At 38.6% G+C, this 24,130-nt stretch overlaps 1 protein-coding gene across 6 annotated transcripts in view; it reads left to right on the top strand.

Annotated features, from left to right (window-relative positions):
* The window catches only part of BTBD8 (BTB domain containing 8), a 91,005-nt gene that overhangs the window by 10,083 nt on the left and 56,792 nt on the right, over positions 1-24,130 (top strand). For 3 of the 6 annotated variants that reach the window (XM_065908793.1, XM_065908812.1, XM_065908784.1), the window contains exons 3-4: positions 13,377-13,612; positions 19,885-20,002. In XM_065908793.1, the coding sequence (XP_065764865.1) occupies positions 13,377-13,612; positions 19,885-20,002 (354 nt within the window). Of the gene's footprint in view, positions 1-13,376; positions 13,618-19,884; positions 20,003-21,990; positions 22,011-24,130 lie in introns of those variants that run through there. The other 3 variants (XM_065908822.1, XM_065908802.1, XM_065908841.1) reach the window with 3 other exon arrangements.

The raw sequence follows: 24,130 nt of genomic DNA, 5'->3' as shown, positions 1-24,130 counted from the left end.
ATTAAAAAGAATTTATTTGAATCAGTTCTAATGAGATGGATGAAACGAGCCCATTATGCAGAGTGAAGTAAGCCAGAAAGATAAAGACCAATACAGTATACTAACGCATATATATGGAATTTAAAAAGATGGTAACGATAACCGAATATGCAAAACAGAAAAAGAGACACAGATGTATAGAACAGACTTTTGGACTCTATAAGAGAAGGTGAGGGTGGGATGTTCTGAGAGAACAGCATTGAAACAAGTGTACTATCAAGGGTGAAACAGATCACCAGCCCAGGTTGGATGCATGAGACAAGTGCTCAGGGCTAGTGCACTGGGAAGACCCAGAGGGTTGAGATGGGGAGGGAGGCGGGAGGGGGGATCGGGATGGGGAACACATGTAAATCCATGGCTGATTCATGTCAATGTATGGCAAAAATCACTACAATATTGTAAAGTAATTAGCCTCCAACTGATAAAAATAAATGGAAAAAAAAAAACCCCAAAATTTTGAAGAGGACATCCATCGAACTTCTTAGTAATTTGGGGTACTCATGTTTGGTAATTGTCATTAGCTAAATCATGGGAGATACTAAATTAATCTGTATTCTAATTAAATAGAATTCCATTTTAATGCTTTACTGTTATCTGCATAGATGTGTAATTATTTGACCCTCATTCTTTGCCAAATGTATCCAGAAGGGAAATACTTTCTAAGGTAGTTCTTCAGAATTACATCTCTTTTTAAAAAAAAATCTATTTCAATTACTTTAGAGGGGACTTTAACACTTTAGAGTTTAAGAACATGTACTGTAGAGCTAGAGGGCCTGGATTCAGATTCCCTGCTCTGCTATTCGGTAGCTGTGTGCCTCAGACTTCATCCCTCCTGCCTAGAATTTCCTCATCTGTAAAATGCCTGGCACACAATAAGCACCATAAAAATTGTTAACTAAGTTTTTGCACTTGTGAAGCTTGAGGTGCTAATTTGTACCTCATTTCATTCATTTAAATCCTGCCCTCTCATAACTTCCCTTTCTCCAGTATATGGAAGGTAGTATTGTTCTAATGATATTCTAAATTTTTCTGTCACACCCCCATCACATACACTTATTCAGCAGATATTTATTTGGTCCTGTTTGTGAAGTCCAAGTATGTACTGATTAGTGATTCTTGATTTTAGTGTTTAATAATTGATGTTATGTAAATGTGGAACTAAGTTTTGAAGCCAGTACTGGCAGTTGTGTCATTATATAGTACTATAGGCTTATCAATTACTGGTTTTTGAAAGCATCTTTATTGAGGTATAATTCATATATCTCAGATGTAATTCATCTGTTTCAAGTGTATGATTCAATGATTTTAATATTTATACACAGTTATGATCACAGTTTATTTTGGAGCATTTTCAATACCCCCAGAAGAAACCCCTAACCCATTAGCTGTCACTCTACACTCCCTCACTTCCTGCACTAGGTAACACTAATCTATTTTCCGTGACTATTCTGGACTTTTCACATAAATGAAATCATGCAATTTGTGGGTTTTGAGCCTGGCTTATTTCATTAAGCATAATGTTTTCTGGGTTTATCCATACTCCTGCATATATCTACTTCATTACTTCTTATTGCCAAATAATATTTCATTGTATGGCAATACCACATTTTATATGTCCATTCTTCTGTTGATGGACATTTGTGTTGTTTCCACTTTTGGTTAATGTTTCTATGAATATGCCTATGCAATTTGTGTGTGTGTGTGAACCTGTTTTCATTTCTCTTGAGTACATACCTAGGAGTGGAATTGCTGGATCATATGGTGCTATGAGGGCTTCGCTGGTAGCTCAGCTGGTAAAGAATCCGCCTGTAATGCAGGAGACCCCAGTTTGATTCCTAGGTTGGGAAGATCTCCTGGAGAAGGGATAGGCTACCCACTCCAATATCCTTGGGCTTCCTTGGTGAATCAGACAGTAAAAAATCCACCTGCAAAGTGGGAGACCTGGGTTTTATCCCTGGGTTAGGAAGATCCCCTGGAGGAGGGCATGGCAACCCATTCCAGTATTCTTGCCTGGAGAATCCCCATGGACAGAGAAGCCTGGTGGGCTACAGTCCATGGGGTCACAAAGAGTCAGACACGACTGAGCGACTAAGCACACACAGCACATTGTGCTGTGAACACTGCTATGCAGTTTGTCTCTGTGTGTGTGTGTGTGTGAACCTATGTTTTCCTTTCTCTTGGGTCAATATACCTAGGAGTGGAATTGCTGGATCATATGGTAATTCTATGTTTAACTTTTTGAGGAAGTGCCAAACTATTTTTCCAAAGAGGCTATACCATTTTACATGCCTTCAAACCGTGTATGAATGTTTCATTTTCTCTACATCCTTGTAACACATGCTGTCATCTTCTGTCATTTTTATTATAGCCATCCTAGTGTATGTGAAGTGGTATCTCATTGAGGTTCATTTGTGCTTCCCCAGTAGCTAATGATTTGGGCATATTTTCTTGTGCTTGTTATTTGTATGTCTGCTTTGGAGTACTGTTTATTCACATCCTTTGTCCATTTTTCAATTGGATTATTTGTCTTTATATCATTGAGTTATAAGACAGTTCATGTATTTTAGAAAGTAGGCTTTTATCGGACATGTGATTTGCAAATATTTTCCTCCGTTCAGTGGGTTGTCTTGATGGTGTCATTTACAACAAAAAGGTTTTAGATTCTTAATGTAGCCTGCTGCTGCTGCTGCTAAGTCGCTTCAGTCGTGTCTAACTCTGTGCAACCCCATAGATGGCCGCCCACCAGGCTCCCTCATCCCTGAGATTCTCTAGGCAAGAACACTGGAGTGGGTTGCCATTTCCTTCTCCAGTGCATGGAAGTGAAAAGTGAAAGCGAAGTTGCTCATTCGTGTCCAACTCTTAGCGACCCCATGGACTGCAGCCCACCAGGCTCCTCCATCCATGGGATTTTCCAGACAAGAGTACTGGAGTGGGGTGCCATTGCCTTCTCTGTTAATGTAGCCTAGTTTATCTAATTGTCTTTTGTCACTTGTGCTGCTGGTATTATAGATAAGAAACTGTTGCCTATTCTAGGATCACAAAGATTTATTCTTACACTTTTTTCTACAAATTTTTTGGGTTTATGCTTTTAGCTCTTACATTCAGATCTGTGATCCATTGTGAGTTAATTTTTGTATATAGTATAAAGAAGGAGACCGACTTTATTCTTTTGTGTTTTGGATATCTAGTTGTCCCAGTACTGTTTTTGAAGAGACTATTCTTTCCCCATTGGATTGTCAATATATCCTGTTGAAAATCAGTTGCCTATTGCTGTGGACTGAGTTGACCCCTGAAAATTCATGTGTTGAGGCTCTACTGCCTAATGTGATGGTTTTAGGAGACTGTGCCTCTGGGAGGTAAAGTAAGTTTAGGTGGGACCTCATGATGAGAACAGTACCATTATAACAAGAGACACCAGAGAGAGTTGTTCTCTCTCTGTTTATGCCATGTAAGGATATAGTGAAAAGGTGACTGACTGCAAGCCATAGAGAGTTCTCACCAGAACCCCAGCATGGTGGCACGTGATCTTGACTCGCTTCCAGAACTGTGAGAAATAAAGTTCTGTTTAAGTCACCAATCTGTGATTTTTGTTATGGCAGCCCAAGCTGACTAATACATAGACACTAGGGTTTATTTCTAGTCTCTCAATTCATTTCCTTTGGTCTGTATGTCTGTCTTTAATACTAGTACCAATTGTCAGTTTAACTTTTATGAGAAATCAGAGTTGGATTTTTATGTTGTTATGTCCTGAGTCCTAGCATTTTTTAGATGCTAGTCTTTTAGTTATTTGCTGACATACTTTTTGCCTATAATAAAAATCATGTTGACTTTAGTGTAGAAAATTCTTTTGGATAATTAAACTTTAAATATATGTGAGTGATTTGGCTTACTTTTCTTCATTTTATGCTCTGACAGTTGCTTAAATGATCTGTTTTTATTATTTCAGAGTTTTTTCATATGAAGCTACAATAAGCATAAACAGAAAATTGTCCAACTTTGGCTTTCTGTTTGTAAGAACAGTATGATATGCTATAATTTAAACAGATACTTTAAGTGTAATTTAGAAAATCATCATTTTCCAGTGTATATCATCGGCTCATTGTTGAGTTCCAACCATCAATTTTAAAATACGGTATACACTTTTGTTTTTCTAGCAGGTGGTGGTGTAGTGGCTTTGTTGTAGAGTAGGCTCTGTGATCAAGCAAGTCTACCGTTTCTAACTGTGTGAATGTGGATCACACTAATCACTTCCCGTTAGTTTTATCACCTTAATAAAATGGATATAATAACAATACTTACCTCATAATGTTGTTGCGAAGGTTAAATTAGATGCTTTTCAAGCACTTAGCCCAGTGACCTGGCATATAGTAAGTGCTGAATACATTTTAGTAAGTATTATTCCTAGTAGTAGCCCTGTGAAATTATACATTTCTCCAGCTAATGAGTGTACATTTAGAAAAAGATGCTTTGGGAAAGGTCAAATTTTGTGTATGAGAGAAAGAGAAATTATATTAATGCTACCCTTTATTTGTTATCATTGAAATGTTAGGGGAAAAGGTCAAACGAGAGACAGTATGGTAGAGGAGAGCAAGCACTGACTCTGGCAACAAGACAGAGCTACCTTCCGCCTGTGCGTTACCTTGTTTTATGATTTCTTTGAGTCTCAGTTTTCCATATTTAGAATAATAAAGTTGGAGTAGATGACTTTGTGCTTCCTAGCACTTCACAATCCTCTATTTTAAGCCCTTAATCACATTCTGCTTCGTGTTAGATTAGTAATGTATGTCTGAAGTATGTTAGGTAAGCTCCTTGAGATTAAATCTGCTCATCAATGTGAACATTCTTAATGATATCTCATCAGTGTCTTCCATATAGAAAGTTCTTGTAACATACCTCCTCCCCCCTTTTTTAAAGTTTATTTTTTATTGAAGGATAATTGTTTTGAAGAATTTTGTTGTTTTCTGTCAAAGCTCAATGTGAACCAGCCATAGGTATACATATGTCCCCTCCCTTTTGAACCTCCCTCCCATCTTCCTCCTCATCCCACCCCTCTAGGTTGATACAGGGCCCCTCTTTGAGTTTCCTGAACCACACAGCCAATTCCCGTTGGCTATCTATTTTACATATGGCAATGTAAGTTTCCATGTTACTCTTTCCTTACATCTCACCCTCTCCTCCCCTCTCCCCATGTCCATAAGTCTATTCTCTATGTTTATTTCTCCATTGCTACCCTGTAAATAAGTTCTTCAGTACCATTTTTCTAGATTCCATACATATGTATTAGAATATGATACTTAACCTTTCTCTTTCTGACTTACTTCACTCTGTATAATAGGTTCTAGGTTCATCCACCTCATTAGGACTGACTCAAATACATACCTTTTTACAGCTGAGTAGTATTCCATTGTGTATATGGCCCACAACTTCTTTATCCATTCATCTGTCAGTGGACAACTAGGTTGCTTCCATGTTCTAGCTATTGTAAATAGTGCTGCAGTGAACAATGGGATACATGTATCTCTTTCAATTTTGGTTTCCTCAGGATATATGCCTAGGAGTGGGATTGCTGGGTTATATGGTGGTTTTATTCCTAGTTTTTTAAGGAATCGCCATACCATCTTCCATAGTGGCTGTATCAATTTACATTCCCACCAACAGTGCAGGAGCGTTCCCTTTTCGCCACACCCTCTCCAGCATTTATTGCTTGTAGACCTTTTGATTATGGCCATTCTGACTGGTGTGAGGTGATATCTCATTGTAGTTTTGATTTGCATTTCTCTAATAATGAACTGTGTTGTGCATCTTTTCATGTGTTTGTTAGCCATCTGGATGTCTTCTTTGGACAAATGTCTGTTTAGGTCTTTTTCCCACTTTTGATTGGGTTGTTTGTTTTCCTGGTACTGAGTTGTATGAGCTGCTTGTATATTTTGGAAATTAATCCTTTGTCAGTTGTTTCATTTGCTATTATTTTCTCCCATTCTGAGGGTTGTCTTTTCATCTTGCTTATAGTTTCCTTTGCTGTACAAAAGCTTTTAAGTTTAATCAGGTCCCACTTGTTTCCTTTTGTTTTTATTTGTTACTCTAGGAGGTGGGTCATAGAGGATCTGCTTTGATTTATGTCATTGAGTGTTCTGCCTATGTTTTCCTCTAAGAGTTTTATAGCTTCTGGTCTTACATTTAGATCTTTAGTCCATTTTGAATTTATTTTTGTGTATGGTGTTAGGAAGTGTTTCAATTTCATTCTTTTACATGTAGCTGTCCAGTTTTCCCAGCACCATTTAGTGACGAGGCTGTCTTTGCCCCATTGTATATTCTTGCCTCCTTTGTCAAAAATAAGGTACCCATAGGTGCATGGGTTTATATCTGGGCTTTCTATCTTGTTCCATTGGTCTATATTTCTGTTTTTGTGCCAGTACAATGCTGCTTTGATGACTGTAGCTTTGTAGTATAGCCTGAAGTCAGGAAACTTGTTTCCTCCAGCTCCATTCTTCTTTCTCAAGACTGCTTTGGCTATTCGGGATCTCTTGTGTTTCCATATGAATTGTGAAATTTTTTGTTCTAGTTCTGTGAAAAATGCCATTGGTAATTTGATAGGGATCACATTGAATCTGTAGATTGCGTTTGGTAGTATAGTTATTTTCATAATATTAATTCTTCCTACCCAGGAACATGGAATCTCTCTCCATCTGTTTATGTCATCTTTGATTTCTTTCTTATAATTTCTGTCTTATCATTTTCTGTGTACAGTTCTTTTGTCTCCTTAGGTAAGTTTATTCCTAGATATTTAATTCTTTTTGTTGCAATGGTGAATGGGATTGATTCTTAATTTCTCTTTCTGATTTTTCTTTGTTAGTCTATAGAAATGCCAGTGACTTCTGTGTATTGATTTTGTATCCTGCAACTTTACTAAATTCACTGATTAGCTCTAGTAATACCTCCTCCCCTTTTAAAAAGAAGATTGTATTGAAATTTGTCTGTTTTAATATAAAACATGAGGAGAGGAATAGAAACTATTGAGATTATGATATTTTTAGTAAAAATTCTGATCAAATAGTCTTTGAAAAAATTTTTTATATATAGCGACTTCAGATATGGCTCAAATGATTGGCAGTGGAAAGTACTGATAGTTTCTTTATGACCTCGTGATAAAAATCTTTAATTTCCTAAGACTTACTGCACTATAGTTGTCCGAGAATGTGTGTGCGTGTTTATGTGTGGTTAAAACGGGAAGACCTTTAAATTTTCGGTTTAACATCAATGCTAGGATAAAATATCAACCAAGTAAACACATAGAACAGCAGCACAGCATGAACAATTCCATTTTCCCTACGCTTTCTCAAGTGGTGGCTGTTTTCTTTCCCAAATCCCTTATACTAGTAGGGCTGAAGTGGGTGGAACAGGTGCCTTGTAATATTAACTATATGTATAGACAGCATGGCAGCCCACTCCAGTATTCTTGCCTGGAGAATCCCGCGGACAGAGGAGTCACGTGGGCTGCAGCCCACGGGGTAGCAAAAAATTGGACATGACTGAAGCGACTGAGCGCAACAGAGCACACGAGTATAACTTGGACCCTCACTGACTGGGGAAAGACTGCCCTGCCCAGAGTTAGCTAATTCCCAGAGCATGCCTTTGATATACAGACCAAGTAATCCTGAATCCATTCCTACACCCATCTTTCCGTCTGGTTCTTACACTCTAGAAGGCAACACTCCTCTGCCCTGATTATCCCAGACCCAGATACCAGACAACCAGAGACCACCTTTATAGCTCAGAGCCCCGTCTTACCCAAATTATTCAAACTCTTTAGTCCTAAACTTACTCAGCTGCTTACTTTGCCTCACTCGTTCCTTCCTCCCAAAACCACTTTTGCCCCCTCCTTTTGCCTCCAAATCTATCCTATTGCTCAATTCTACCCTTTGAGTACTTTGCTTCTGACACTTCCAGTCACCAGAATTGTAGTTTTTTTTCCCCTTACCAAGCAATTTTTAGGTTCTCCAGATACCAGTTGGGTGTCCTACAGATTTAATTCAATTCTGACACTGTCTACCTGGAGATTGTTACCTGTGCTTCTGACCATCTGAATGCAGATTCCTATGGCTCCTCCCTCAGGTTCAGTTCATTTGCTGGAGCAGCTCATAGGACTCAGGAAAATATTTCACTTGACATATTATTGGTAAAAACTGAGAAACAGCCAGATGGAGGTGATGCATAGGGCACGGGTTATGGGAAGGAGCTTCCATGCCCTCTCTGGGTTCACTACTCTCCCAGTACCTTCAAGTGTCCACCAACCCAGAGGCTCACTGAAACCCATCTAAAGATGCAGGCTTCATTACATAGGCATGATTGATTAGTGTGTGTGGGTAGCTCAGTCATGTCCAAATCTTTGTGACCCCATGGACTGTAGCCGCCCAGCTCCTCTGTCCATGGAATTCTCCAGAGAAGAATACTGAAGTGGGTTGCCATTTCATTCTCCAGGGGATCTTCCTGACCCAGGGATCGAATCTGGGTCCCCCGCATTGCAGGCAGATTCTTTGCCGTCTGAACCACCAGGGAAGCCCACTCATTGGTCTTTGGTGGTTAATTCAGCCTCTCTCCTCTCCAGAGGTGGAGGGAAGGGCTTAGTTCCAACCTTCAAAGCACTTGGTTGGTTTTCCTGGATTCCAGTGCCCATCCTTATGGGCTTTCTAAAAGACACCTACCTCACTAATATAAACTCTGGTGTGTTTTAAAGGGGCTTACTATGATTAATGAAAGACATACATTTCATTTTTATCCTTCTGGAGCTATTTCAGGAACTGGGAATAAAACTAAGTGCTGTAATAAAGTTTATTCCCCAACCAGTAATGCTGAAGAAGCTAAAGTTGAGTGGTTCTATGAAGGCCTACAAGACCTTCTAGAACTAACACCCATAAAAGATGTCCTTTTCATTACAGAGGACTGAAATGCAGAAGTAGGAAGTCAGGAAATACCTGGAGTAACAGGCACCTTTGGCCTTAAAGTACAAAATGAAACAGGGCAAAGGCTAACAAGAGTTTTGCCAAGAGAACGCACTGGTCATAGCAAACACCCTCTTCCAACAACACAAGAGAAGGCTCTACACATGGACATCACCAGATGGTTAATACCGAAATCAGATTGATTATATTCTTTGCAGCCAAAGATGGAGAAGCTCTATACAATCAGCAAAAACAAGACCAGGAGCTGACTGTGACTCAGATCATGAAGTCCTTATTGCAAAATTCAGACTTAAATTGAAGACTGTAGGGAAAACCACTAGACCATTCAGGTATGACCTAAGTCAAATCCCTTACGATTATACAGTGGAAGTGAGAAAAAGATGCCAGGGATTAGATCTGATAGACAGGGTGCCCGAAGAACTATGGATAGAGATTTGTGACATTATACAGGAGGCAGTGATCAAGACCATCCCCAAGAAAAAGAAATGGAAAAAGGCAAGATGGTTGTCTGAGGAGGCCTTACAAATAGCTGTGAAAGGAAGGGAAGCCAAAGACAAAGGAGAAAAGGAAAGATATACCCATTTGAATGCAGAGTTCCAAAGAATAGCAAGAAGAGATAAGAAAGCCTTCCTCAGTGATCAATGCAAAGAAGTAGAGGAAAACAACAGAATGTGAAAGAAAATTAGAGATACCAAGTGAACATTTCATGTAAAGATGGGCACAATAAAGGACAGAAATAGTATGGACCTAACAGAAGCAGAACATATTAAGAACAGGTGGCAAGAATACACAGAAGAATGATATAAAAACGATCTTCATGACCCAGATAACCACAATGGTGTGATCACTCACTTAGAGCCAGACATCCTGGAAAGGGAAGTCAAATGGGCCGTAGGACATCACTATGAACAAAGCTAGTGGAAGTGATTGAATTCCAGTTAAGCTATTTCAAATCCTAAAAGATGATGCTGTGAAAGTGCTGCACTCATTATGCTGGCAAATTTGGAAAACTCAGCAGTGGCCACAGGACTGGAAAAGGTCAGCTTTCATTCCAATCCCAAAGACAGGCAATGCCAAAGAATGCTCAAACTATCACACAGTTCCACTCATCTCACATGCTAGCAAAGGAATGCTCAAAATTCTCCAAGCCAGGCTTCAATAGTACATGAACTGTGAACTTCCAGATGTTCAAGATGGATTTAGAAAAGTCAGAGGACCCAGAGATCAAATTGCCAGCATCCACTGGATCATTGAAAAAGCAAGAAAGTTCCAGAAAGACATCTACTTCTGCTTTATTGACTATGCCAAAGCCTTTGACCAAAGCCTTTGACAACAAACTGGAAAATTCCAGACCACCTGACCTGCCTCCTGAGAAATCTGTATGCAGGTCAAGAAGCAGCAGTTAGAACTGGACACGGAACAACAGACTCGTTCCAAATCAGGAAAGGAGTACCTCAAGCCTGTATATTGTCACCCAGCTTATTTAACTTATATGCAGAGTACATCATGAGAAACGCTGGGCTGGATGAAGCACAAGCTGGAATCAAGATTGCCAGGAGAAATATCAATAACCCCAGATATGCAGATGACACCACCCTTATGGAAGAAAAGGAAGAGGAACTAAAGATCCTGTTGATGAAAGTGAAAGAGGAGAGTGAAAAAGTTGGCTTAAAACTCAGCACTCAAAAAACTAAGATCATGGCATCCAGTCCCATCACTTCTTGGCAAATACAAAGGGAAACAATGGAAACAGTGACACACTTTATTTTCTTGGACTCCAAAATCAGTGCAAATGGTGAGTGCAGCCATGAAATTAAAAGACCCTTGCTCCTTGGAAGAAAAGTTATAACCAACCTAGATAGCATATTAAAAAGCAGAGACATTACTTTGCCAACAAAGGTTCATCTAGTCAAAGCTATGGCTTTTCCAGTAGTCATGTTTAGATGTGAGAGTTGGACCATAGTGAAGGCTGAGTGCCAAAGAATTGATGCTTTTGGACTGTGGCGTTGGAGAAGACTCTTGAGAGTCCCTTGGACTGCAAGGAGATGAGACCAGTCCATCATAAAGGAAATCAGTCGTGTATATTCATTGGAAGGACTGATGCTGAAGCTGAAACTCCAGTACTTTGGCCACCTGATGCGAAGAACTGACTCATTGGAAAAGACCCTGATGCTGGGAAAGATGGAAGGCAGGAGGAGATGGGGATGACCGAGGATGAGATGGTTGGTTGGCATCACCGACTCAATGGACATGAGCTTGGGCAAGCTCTGGGAGTTGGTGATGGACAGGGAAGCCTATCGTGCTGCTGTCCATGGGGTTGCAAAGAATCAGAAATGACTGAGCAACTGAACTGAACTGTAATAAAAGATATCCTATGGCTTTTACATAGGAAGTTAGAAAGGTTTTGGAATCTATGTGCTGGGAATGGTGTACAAAATTCATATTACAAATCACCATGTCACAACACCCCTGTCACTTCCCTGGTGGCTCAACGGTAACGAATCCGCCTGCCAATGCAGAAGACGGGTTCAGTCCCTGATCCGGGAAGATCCCATGTGCCTCGGCACAACTGAGCCGTGTGCCACAACCACTGGGGCTGAGCTCCAGAGCCTGGGAGCTGCAAGTACTGAAGCCACGTGCTTAAGAGCCCAAACTCTGCCACAATGGAAACCACCGTCGCGAGAAGCCCAGGCATAGCAACTAGAGAGTAGCCCTCGCTTCCCTCAACTAGATAAAGGCCCGCGCAGCAACGAAGAACTGGCACAGCCAAAACTAAAATTAATAATAAAAAAAAAAAAAAACACCCCTGTCAAAAATCAGTTGCCTATAAATGTATGTTCAGTTCAGTTTCATTGATCCATACATCTGTCCTTATGCCAATACCACACAGTATTGATGGCTGTAGCTTTGTAGGAAGTTAAGAATTCAGAAAATGTGAATCCTCCAAATTTGTTCTGTTTAAAGATTGTTTTGGCTATCCTAGCATTTCTATTTTAATTTGAGGATTGGTTTGTCAATTTTTGCAGAAAACTAGCTGAATTTTGATAGGTGTTGCACTGAATCCATAGATTAATTCAAAGAGCATTGCCATTTTAAAAATGTTAAATTATCAGTAGAATGTGTTTCCATTTGTTGAATTGCTTTCAGCATTGTTTTGTAGCTTTCAGCATATAAGACTTGTGCTTTTTGTGAAATATTAAGATATTCCTAAGTATTTTATTTTCTTGATGCTGTTGTAAATGGAGGTATTTTCTAATTTAATTTTGGATTGTTTGTGATTTTTGCATTTTGATCTTCTCTTTTGCAACTTTGCTGAACTTGTTTAGCAAACAGTTTAGGGATGAATTTCCAAGGATTTTCTATGTATATGTTTGCTATTTGTAGTTGAAGATAGCTTTACTTATTCCTTTCCAGGCCAGCTATTCCTTTTTCTTGCTTAATTGCTCTGGCTGGAATCTCCATTTAAATGTTGAACAGAAGTGGTAAGAGCAGATAGACATCCTTGCTGATCTTAGGAAGAAAGTTTTCAGTTGTTTACCATTAAGTCTGATGTTAACTGTGGGTTTTTCATATGTATGTTTTATCGGGTTGAGAATGTTTCCCTCCATTCCTAGTTTGCTGAAAGTTTTATTATGACAGGGTGTTGGATTTTGTTAATATACAATTTTAGGGGACATAAACGTTCACAGTAGAGCATATGGTGTATAACATTGATTTTCATATGTTTAATTACCCTTGAATTCCTAAAATAAAGCCCAGTTGGTCATGATGTATAATTCATTTTATATGTTGTTGGATTCACTTTGCTATTATGTTGTTGAAGATTTTTTCTCTATATTAATAAGAGATATTGGTCTGTAGTTTTCTTGTGATGTCTTTGTCTCCTTTTGAGTCAAGATAGTACTGGCTTCACATAATGAGTTAAGTGTTCTGTCTTATATTTTTTGGAAAAGTTTGTAAAGGATTGCCATTAATTAATTTACTTTCATTTGGTAATGTTCACCAGGGAGGCCACCTGGTCCTGTGTCCTTCTTTGTGAGAAGTTTTTGAATACTAATTCAATCTCTTTACTTGTTATTTGTCTATTCGGATACTCTTTCTTTTTAAATTAAGTTTCATAGTGTGTGTCCTTCCTAGGAATTGTCCATTTCATTTAGGTTATATAATTTGTTGGCATTTATACATTCCTTTTTAACATTTTTTTATAGACTACTTTTCAAACTTCCTGCTATTTTAGATGGACCTTTCTTTAGTTAGTATAGTTTAAGAAGATTTTCCAACTATGTGGCTGTTATCAATGAAAGCCACACATTGGGAAACTAGGTTTTAAGAATAACCAGCATTATTTTTACTAATATTTTGCATTTTGTCTTTTAGGATTGTATACTCATCAAACAGAAATATAAAAAACTACGAAGAAGAAATTCTTAGGAAAAAGATAGTGGAAAGTGGAGTACCACAAAAGAAATGTGACTTCAGTGTTGGAAATTGTACTGACAATGATAGAAGGTTATCTGTAGAGTTCTTAAGTAAAAGATCATCTGATAATTCTCTTCTGAAACATGAAATTCCAAAAGATATCAACAGCAAAGAGGAAAATGTAATTTCTACTGGTGAGGTATTTTTTGTGGATTTTTATAAAATTTTATAACCATGAAAGTAATTATATTCTGAACACTTAGAGAAAAACATACTTCAAAGATCAGCTCTATTGAACATTTTTTTATAAGTAGATGAAAGTCAGTGTAAATGAAAGTAAATAATTTATGAGTAAATGGAAATAATAATATGGCCTACTCCCATTTTTCCCAAGTAATTAGAGATGAAGTTATTATTTAAATATAGACATAATTCACAATTTTCCTTTTAAGCTTCTATATATTTTCATTCTTATTCTAATGTACACCAGCAAAAGCTTTAGCAAACTGTGGAATCAGTTCTAGCACAATATATGTATTCCTTAAAAAACTCCATGCAACACAAAAACACCAATACATTTTGTTATGACATAAAGTCACTGAAACTTTTGTCATGACACATTTTTAAAAGATAGGAACCTCATAATGGTGGCATAGTTTTATCCATATTAAATGGTTCAGCAATACATAAATACTACAATAAATATGGCATTTGACCTTGAAAAAGAGCTCTAGTTTGTAGAAGTGGGTGTCAAAAGGATTGCAGCTTGTGAATTACTGTGAATTGGTGGAAGGAGGATGTTAAGGGTGTAGATATAGATACAATAGATATTCCAGCAGGAGACTCAAGAGCCTTGAATAAGAGAACAAACTGTTTACTACTTATAGAGCATCTCAGAACCACTTCCCAACCCTCAGTCCCCATGAGGGCTTAATGTTACCTGCCGTTCACATGCAATGGGGTTGCACCATAGGAGGGGAACACCAACTTCATGAGACTTTTATAGGCTTCTGGCAGACCTGCTCATCTACCTGCACAGGGGGAGGGACCTTTTCTTTGAAAGGTAGATAAATCTTCTCTGGTGAGGGGAAGGTAGGAGTGTCAGGAGGTGATTTTGAGGAGAGGATAGTCTCTGAATCTTTCTGGAGCATCTCATTATCTCTTAACTTCCAAGATGTGTTTCTTGTTTAATCACCCTTTATCCAAATTTGCCAGTGCTCTGCTCAGAAAGGACAGACCATACTAAAACACAAAAATGTTCATAGAAAATGGTCTCCAAGCAGTTATCTAAAATCAGATGGAAATTTGTAACACCAGAAATGAGTAGGCATGGGTGAACTGAGGTTTCTGGTAGGTGTTTTAGGTATTTATGTCTTATGTATATTCTTTCCTGGCTCAGTCCAACTGGGTACAGTTCCTTGCATTGACTTAGTATTTCTCATGGATTACCTTTCACCTAAGGAAAGGAAAAATTCCCATTATGCAAAAATTGTTCCCTAATATGTCAGTTGTGTTGGATCAAACTCGTTTTCAAAACATGTGTTATAGTTGAACTGACTGTACGTGATAGTATCTGTTAACTAAAGGATTTTTATTACTGATGTTTAGTGCAGCAACAATAAAAAGAAACAAACAGATTTAAGCTCAGTTAGCTTTCTTTTATATATGTTCACCATATTGTATTATGGTAAATGCATGCAGGCATGCATGCATGCATCTTCTAGACTTGAGATAGATCTGTTCACTTTTTAAACTATCTCATTTAGTCTCAGTCCTACAAAGAAAGTGGTTACAGTCTGATTTTATAGATGAGGACAATAAGGCTCAGAGAGTGTAAGGGACTTTCCAAGACCACACAGATGGAGCAGTTGACCGAGCGGATATTCAATACCCATTTTTCTTGCCTCTAGTCTAGAACTCTGCCATGGGCCCACAATAGCCGATTAAAGTGGCCAAACAGATTTTTAGTGTAAATAGAAAGAGTTCATTTACCCCTCAACCCCTTGCCTTTTTCTATTTTCTCCTCCATCACTCCATGGAAATCCCACCCCCCGCCATGTTGACCAGTTTTATAGACACTTGTTTGTCCACATCTTAGAAAGTCCTTTGCCATCCTCCATACTGTCAGTGCCACCCTCCTTGAAACTTCTCTGTCTTCTCTGACACTGTGCTGTCTGGATTTTCCCTCTCAGTCCCTGCTCATGTCCTTCACCGGCACTTCCTCTTTAAATTTTTTTTTTTTTTTGAGCTTCATATCCAACCACTGACCAGACATATCTGTCTAACTATACCTCTAAATATAAATAACTCAAAATTTAACCCGTGTCAGACTGATCTAATCACCTGTCTTTCCCAGCCTGCTCTTCTCTTAAATACTGCATAGTGTGAATTATATTAATTATATTACTATCTTTCTTTCTTCCTTTTTTTTTTTTTTGAGTCTTTCTTCCTTATTTTTTTAATTCACTCTTTTATTTATTTATTTTAGACCTCACCATGTGACATTCAGGATCTTTGTTCCCAGCCCAGGGATCAAATTCATGTGTTATATTGTTTCCCACACTTCTACCAACCCAGATTTTGTGTTAGAAAAATGTATATAAAATATTTGTTAATGTTGCAGGCTTTGTGGTCATATCTTTTTGCCTTTTCATGCTGTTCATGGTGTTCTCAAGGCAAGAATGCTGAAGTGGTTTGCCATTACCTTCTCCAGGACGCCATATACCTTCCAGTTATATTCATTTATTGATGCTTTGGCTTATAGGACTAAAAGTTAGTAAACAAGACTGATATTTCCAGAAAACATTTTAATGGCCTTGGAAGTTTTATAATCCCTTCCTGTTATTGCACTGTAAGTATTAAAGGGGGGTAGAGCCTGCCACCATGAATATGTGTCTTTGGCATAAGGTTTTATCGTGCCCCCTGCAGTGGAATCATGGAGTCCTAGCCACTGGACTGCCAGGGAATTCCCTATATTAACTATCTTTCTTCTCGGTTACTCTTTTACCCTTCATTCAGTTCATGAGCATGTCTGTTGATTTGCCTCCTAAATATTCTTAAATACTTCTGTCCTTTATCTTCCTGCCATTTCTTTATTTCAGTAAGTTGCTATTTTCCTTGAGTATTTGCACCTCATCTGGTCACCTGCCTTCTTGTGCCACCCTCCATTTCTATTGTATAGAACAAAATTTGTTCATTGCAAGTCTGACCATGGCACTTGCCTTACTAAAATTCTTTAGTAGTCTCCCATAGCCTTAATATAAATCCCAGCTTCTTTCCCATGGTATAAGGGGATTTGGGAAACTGACTGCCGCCCAGTACTCTGCTGCCTCCTGTCTTCACAACCGCTCACACCCGCTGAGCTCCGCTCTCACTGACTTGGCATTTCATCTGAAACAACTATATTTTGTCACTTCTGTGCTTTTGTACTTGCTATTTGTTCCTGGAATGCCATTCTAATCATCACATTATTCAAATACTAACTTTTGAAGATTTTATATTTGAACAAAAGAGATAGTGTTACTGTCCTGCAGTTTAGTAGGAGGTATAATCAGATTAGTTATGTTCCAAGTGTGTTAAGGACTCAAACAGGGCACATTAACCTAGACTTATGCCTTCAGAAAAAACTACATGGAAGGAATAATAGGCCTTCAGTGAAAGCTGCATGGAAGGAATAATATCTGAACTGAATCCTGAAGAAAAAGCAGATGTTGACCAGATGTAGAGAGTTTAGGGAAGAAGTATTCCAGGCAAAGGAAACAGCACTCCTGGAGGCAAGGAACCAGGCACATAGCAAATTTGGAACACCACACATGGTTTGTTGTGGGTGTAGGGTGAAGTAGGGGAGAAGAATGGTCACAGTAAGGGATGAACCTGGATATGTAAGCAGAAGACAGACAATGAAGAGCCTTATTATATAAAGGATGACTTTATATTTTGTGGTTCAAACAAGGATTCTTTTGAAAGAGTAAAAAATAAAAATTATCATTGCTGTTGAATATTATTCTGGGGCAACAGGCATTAACTGGACTGCCCCAGGCAAACCAAGAGATATGGTGGCCTTATTCATAAGCTCTTGTAAGGCATTTAAGTGGTACTATTTTGCAGGCTTAAAGAGTATGAACCAAGCAAGTTTAAGGTAGAATGGAATGATGACTTCAGATTGAGGAACAGTTTTGGGTTTCTGTAATTGTGTGTTGTTGTTGTTTTCCTTTTCTGGGTACCACTTCTGACTCCAAATGTGTGTGGGGTTTTTTTTCCCCACACATAACCAATTCTCCTAACACCAGCTGGGCATCCAACAGTTATTCTAACGGTAACTGTCCAGAGTTAGCAACAGATAAATCCCAAAGGTTAAGGGCCTAATCCTGTAATATTCTCCCCACTTCAGATGTTAAATGCAAGTCGGGTGCCTAGGCTACTGTTGGGGAGGAAAGAGTTCTTTCTACCTTCTTAGGTTCTGTGACTGACCTAAAAATTAAATTGAAATAAGATTAACAGGAGGGGGGAGAAAATGGTTTTCATCACTTATTTTTGCACCAGGAGTTTCACCAAAAAAAAGGAGATTCAAGAAGATGGCTAGATAATCGAGGATTATTTATCATCTTGACCTTCCCTGGTGGCTCAGCAGTGATGAATCCTACTGCATGAATCCACCTGCAATGCAGGAGACGTGGTTTCGATCCCTGAGTCAGGAAGATCCCCTGGAGAAGGAAATTGCAACCCACTCCAGTATTCTTATCCTGGAAATCCCATGGACAAAGGAGCCTGGTGGGCTACAGTCCACGGGGTTACAAAAAGAATTGGACGCAATTTATCGACTAAACAACAAAATATCATCTTAGGCTAAGTGAAGGAAAGGCATTCTGGGCTACTAGATGGTGGAGGCAAGTTATGGGAAGGTGAGGGGATAAAATGTATGGTGAATAAGGGTTGTCTTGTTACACAGATAATAGTCAAGTGAAGAGAATAGTTTCTTCCTAAGAAGGAGAAAGCTTTGCACGTGGAAATTTCCTTTACAAAAGGGAAATTTTTTACTTTTATTTTTAGGCAGTTGGGGGCTGTAAATAGCTTTCCCTGCATCTGCTCCTTCTCAAGTACCTTTAGCTCAAAATAATCCTCATGCCAGAGTGGCATGTTTTGGGGTGACATATCCCCATTACTACCCACGCTTGTGCCCAGCGACTACAAATTCCGGAGTTCTTATGACCACCCTCCTCCAAAGTTCAATAATTTGCTAGAATGACTCACAGAACTCAGGAACACATTTCACTTATATTCACCTATTTATTATAAAAGATATAATTTAGGAACAGCCAAATGAAAAAGATACAGGGCTAGGTATGCGGGTTGGGTGGAGAAGGGAAGGTACACAGAATAGATATCCATGCCCTCTCAGGGTGTGCCATCGCTTCAAAAGTCAGTGTGTTCACCAACCCAGTAGTTTTCTGAATCTTATTGTTCAAGAATTTTTATATTTCAGTCTATAGCCCCCTCTCCCTCCCTAGAGGTAGGGGGAAGGGCCTGAAACTTCCTCCTCTCTAATGACATATTTGTCCTTTCTGGTGACCAGCCCCCATCCTGAAGCCCTTTAGGGGCCTTAACCCAGAGTCACCTCATTAATACTCTGGTTTCTAAATATATAAATCTGTAAATTGGTTACTGGGAATCTGTTCCCAGGGACCCATTCTCATCAGTTATACTAACAAAAATTTCCAGACTGATAGAGCTATAATATACAAAGTAGTATTTTTCTTTTTTAATATATATACATGTTTTATATTTCACTTCCCAATGCCTAAATTGTGAATCTTTTGAAGTAGAGGTAGTTCTTAAAATATTTTCTATAACTCTCTATACTGTATAGAGTACTAGACTCATAATAAGTACTCTATAAGTCCCATTGATTTTAGTTGAATTTCTGTTGGTTCACAGATCATCCTAGCCATAAATCCATGAACAGAAATAGGAAGAAACTAAGTGATGAAAAAGAATATCAAACTTGGGAAATTTTTTTCATTTTTAAGTCAGATGTTTGTGAAGTGGCTTCAATTTTGGTGTATAATTTGTAATAATATTACTATATTTAAATGTGTATCTATATTTAAAGGTATATCTATATTTAAGTATAAGTAGAAATATATATTTCAGAGCAGAAAGAATTGATGATTTTAAAGTTTCATTCTACTTTGAATTTACCACTTAAATATTTCAGTCACTGTTATTTTGTTTCAGTAACTAATCAGGATAACCATGTGGAAAAACATTTTGTTAGTATTAGAATACAATGGACGAGTTTGAGCTAAACTCCGGGAGATAGTGAAGGACAGCCTGGTGTGCTGCACAGTCCATGGGGTTGCAAAGAGTTGGACACAACTGAGTGACTGAGCAACAACAAGAATACAAAATTTTGAAGTATATATACTATTAAAGAAACTATTTTTTGTCTTGTTTTTCTCTTTTAAAGATATTTATGACTTGGAACCTGCATCTGAATTAGGAGAAGATTTATTGAAGCTTTACGTGAAACACTGTTGCCCAGATATTGATATTTATGTTGATGGAAAAAGTTTTAAAGCTCACAGGTAAATAGGCATGTGATTAATTTGGTGTTCTGGTTGTGACAGAAAAGTGTCAAAGGGTGGCTGTCTTTTTCTAGCACAGTGGTTTTCAAGATCTGATTCACATAGGCTGCAGAGGTTCCATGGTGATGCCTCAGGAGGTCTCTGACGGGAAGAGTTTGGACCATAGACAGGATTTTCTATCTGCAGTTTCACACATGCACAGATGACCCACTGAGACATGTGCACATGCTCAGCTAGAGCAGATCTGTGCTGTGCATTGGGCATGAACCTAAGATTTCATTAGAAGAAAATATACTGTTGCCTAAAATAGATGTGAAAGCCACTGAGAATATCATTAAATGCAGTTTTTAATTTCATAGTCATTATGGTATTGAAAATGATTATTTCTACATGAATGACATGTATTTTCTCTGAATGCATTTTGGCTCAAAGTCTTTAATTCTGAATAGATGATTCTCATGAATAGCATTGATTAGGAGGTTTAATTTTTCAGTGTACTTTTTAAAAACCATTATTCTGCTGTAGAATTGGGTTGCTTAGGCATTCCAGGCTTTTAGAGTTTAAATTAAAGCCTGCTGCCTGTTTAGGTCAGGCTCTTTTTTTGTAAGTAACTAAAATCTGCTTAAAGAAAGAAAAGATGTTAATAAGAAATAGAGATTTTTTTTTCTTGGAGCTCAAGGGAAAGAGGTACAGCTGGGCCTCACAACAGACTAGAATTGGAAAGCTGAGGAACCCAAAGTTATCTTCCCTGCCTCTTTGTGTTTCAAATAGAATGTTAAGTTATTCTGGTACTGCGGAAGAGGAAGAAACAGACTATTTTTGCAGAGGCTAGAAGCAGTCTTGTAGGTTCAAGGGTGCACAGCCCTTAATAAAGTTAGATTTATTGGGTTTAGATTACATAAATCCAAGCCAAACAGTAGCAATGTTTTGTATTCTCATAGTGGTTTTGCTACTTAATTGACTGAAGTACATTGCTGAACTCTTAAGACTGCCAGTTTCCATCAGACTGCCATTCAGAATTTGAACTTTTCTTTCTGAGAACATATGTTTTGTAAATATATATACACATTTTCCTATTTTTTATGAAATACCCATTATGTATAGTAAAATGCAGAGTGTGATAGAGATTTATTTATATATTTTCCATATTATGGATCTGTATTTTCCTTATTTGGGAATATAAATATACATATTCCCAAATGGTATGTGTGCGTGCCTTTCTTTCTTCTTGGTTAGTGTGGGGGGACAACACAATTTTACTTTTAAAATTAATTTACTTTGAGTTTATTTTATGCCAGATCTTTATTGAAACTTATGGAGGCCTAGGACTATTGTTGTCATACAGGGAAAGCAGGACTCTGTGACCATTTGCAGTGTGTTTTCCAACAGTGTCTGTATTTGGCTTCTTCCTGTGTACTTCCTGACACTGGACTGTTTTAAGAGCTGGATCTAGAATATTAGCTTTGTATTTTAGGACAGCTCTTGCTACCTTTCTGGCTTATTTTGTTCACCTAGCGATAAAAAAGAAATTTATATTAACTAGAAAGGCAATTTCCTGAGGATAGGTTTCAAAAAGATCTGGCTCAAGTTTTCTTACTTTGTTAGTACCCTTATATGAGTTAAAGTGGCAGATTCTAAATCCCAAGCTTACCTTCCTATTCCAAACTTGAGCGTTTTTCTGTTTGTACCTACAATTTTATTATGTCAATAGTTCAGAAAACACAGGCATACTTCGTTTTCCTTTATTGCACTTTGCAGATAATTGCATTTTTTACAACTTGAAGATATGTGGCAGGTCTGCATCGAGCAAGGCTGTCAGCACTATTTTCCCACAGCGTTGGCTCACTTCATGACTCTGTGTCACCATTTTAGTAATTCTCACAACATTTCAGACTTTTGCTTGATCCACAGCCCAATACCTGGAGTCCTTTATTTGCTGCAAGATGATCTGATGCCAGTCACTTGCTTGTGGTGGCACAACTAAGCTGAAGAAGTCATTTATAACTGGGTAATTAAAAGTGTGTGGATTGTGTTGGAACCTGTCTGCCTGGGTTTGAATTCCAGCTTCACCATCTTTAGCTGTATTAGTTTGGGGAAGTTATTAATAATTAATTCTGTGTTTTAGCATCCTCAGCAAAGATGGAGATTATAATAGTACCCATCTTGGAGAGTTATTACTGGGTTTCCCTGGTGGCTCAGTGGTAAAGAATCTGCCTGCCAATGCAGGGGACTCAGGCTCGATCTCTGGATCAGAAAGATCCCCTAGAGAAGGAAATGGCAACCCACTCCAGTATTCTTGCTTGGGACATCCCGTGGACAGAGGACCCTGATGGGCTACAGTTCATGAGGTCACAAAAGAGTTGGACATGACTTAGCAACTAAACAACAACAGCATATAGGGTTATTATGGTGATTAAATTACTAAAAACGTTTAAAATACTTTGAACAATGCCTGGCACGTAGTAAGTACCATGTAAGTGTTTGCTGTCATCATCCAGGTAATAGGCCTTTGAAAAGAGCTGTGTAGATGGTAGCAACAGCTTGAGTGTCCTTTATTTATGTGGGACATGCAGAGAAAGGTGATTTGAATCACTTGCGTTTCTCCCCAATCCAAGGTGCAAAGGGGTAGCAGTAGGCTTCCTACACTGTTCTGTCTCTACACAGGCCTTACCCTCTCCACAGTGTTACTTCTCCATCCTTCCGCCGTCTTAGTTCTTGCTCCCCAAAGGAGATAAGAGAGCTTTTTCTCCTGCTCAAAGGAGAAAAAGAGAGCTCTGTTTATTTGCAGGCAGAGAGGTTATAGTAAAAGGACTCATTAGAGTTCATGGATCCCATTTGTTAGTTACTGCTTTTCTGAGTGCTGCTTCCTGGAGCACTACAACACTTCACTCCTGTTGTGGATCTCTGTAACATCACTTTTCTGCCTGAATTGCTCTCAATCCCCAGATGAACACCATCTGTGTACTCGGCGTTTCTCTCTACTTGTATTTCCTCCTGTCATCTTTAGCCTACCTCAAAGTATCTACCTGATCTCTCATTTCATAGTGTTAATTATTATCCTGTTATTTTCTTAATGAAATTTAATCTATGTTTTTTAAACTAATTTATTTTTGTACTTCAGTATTCCATAATTAAGATTTTCTCATATTACTTTATTGAAAAAGCAGTGATTAGGCAGCGATTCCTAATTTTAGTTTTCTAACACTTAAGATCCTATATCCCTTCCAAATACCTTTTTTATTTTTTTCTTCAGTGCCTGATATTGTACCATCAGACTTTCATTCATGGGGTTAAGATGCTGTCAAATTTCCCTTTAAAATGTAGATTCTCTAGGTCTTTTCTGGTGGGTCAGTGTTGAAGGCTCCACCTGCCAGTGCAGGGGACACGGGTTCGATCCTTGGTCCAGGAAGATCCCACATGCCATTGAGCAGCTGAGCCCATACACCACAATTGTTGAGCTTGTGCTCTAGTGCCTGGAGCCCGTGCCGCAAGTTCAGTGCCACAACTACTGAAATCCCTGTGTCCGAGAGCCCATGCTCCACAAGAGAAGCCACCACAATGAGAAGCCAGCACACTGCAACTGGAGAGTAGCCTGCTCACCACACCTAGAGAAAAGCCTGTGCAGCAACTAAGACCTAAGGACAGCCAAAAGTAAATAAAATTTTTTTAATTGTTTTTAATGCAGATTGTCTGAAACTACAATTTAATAAGTCAGCACTGAGTTAGGAGATCAGTGTCCTTCAGTCAGTTCTGGACACTAGCGTCGCTCAGTCGTGTCCGACTTTTTGCAACCCCTTGGACTGTAGCATGCCAGGCTTCTCTGTCCATCGTAACTCCCAGAACTTGCTCCAGCTCATGTCCATTGAGTCGGTGATGCCATCCAACCACCTCAATCGCTGTCATCTCCTTCTCCTCCTGCCTTCAATCTTTCCCAGCATCAGGGTCTTTTCCAGTGAGTCTGTTCTTCACATAAGGTGGCTAAGTTATTGGAGTTTCAGCTTCAACATCAGTTCTTCCAGTGAATATTCCGGACTGATTTCCTTTAGGATTGACTGGTCTGATCTCCTTGCAGTCCAAGGGAATCTCAAGAGTCTTCTCGAACACTACTGTTCAAAAGCATCAATGCTT

Source organism: Muntiacus reevesi, chromosome 1 (genome assembly GCF_963930625.1).
Source record: "Muntiacus reevesi chromosome 1, mMunRee1.1, whole genome shotgun sequence".
Classification (NCBI taxonomy): Eukaryota; Metazoa; Chordata; class Mammalia; order Artiodactyla; family Cervidae; genus Muntiacus; species Muntiacus reevesi.
This window is presented reverse-complemented; position numbering and strand designations above follow the sequence as displayed.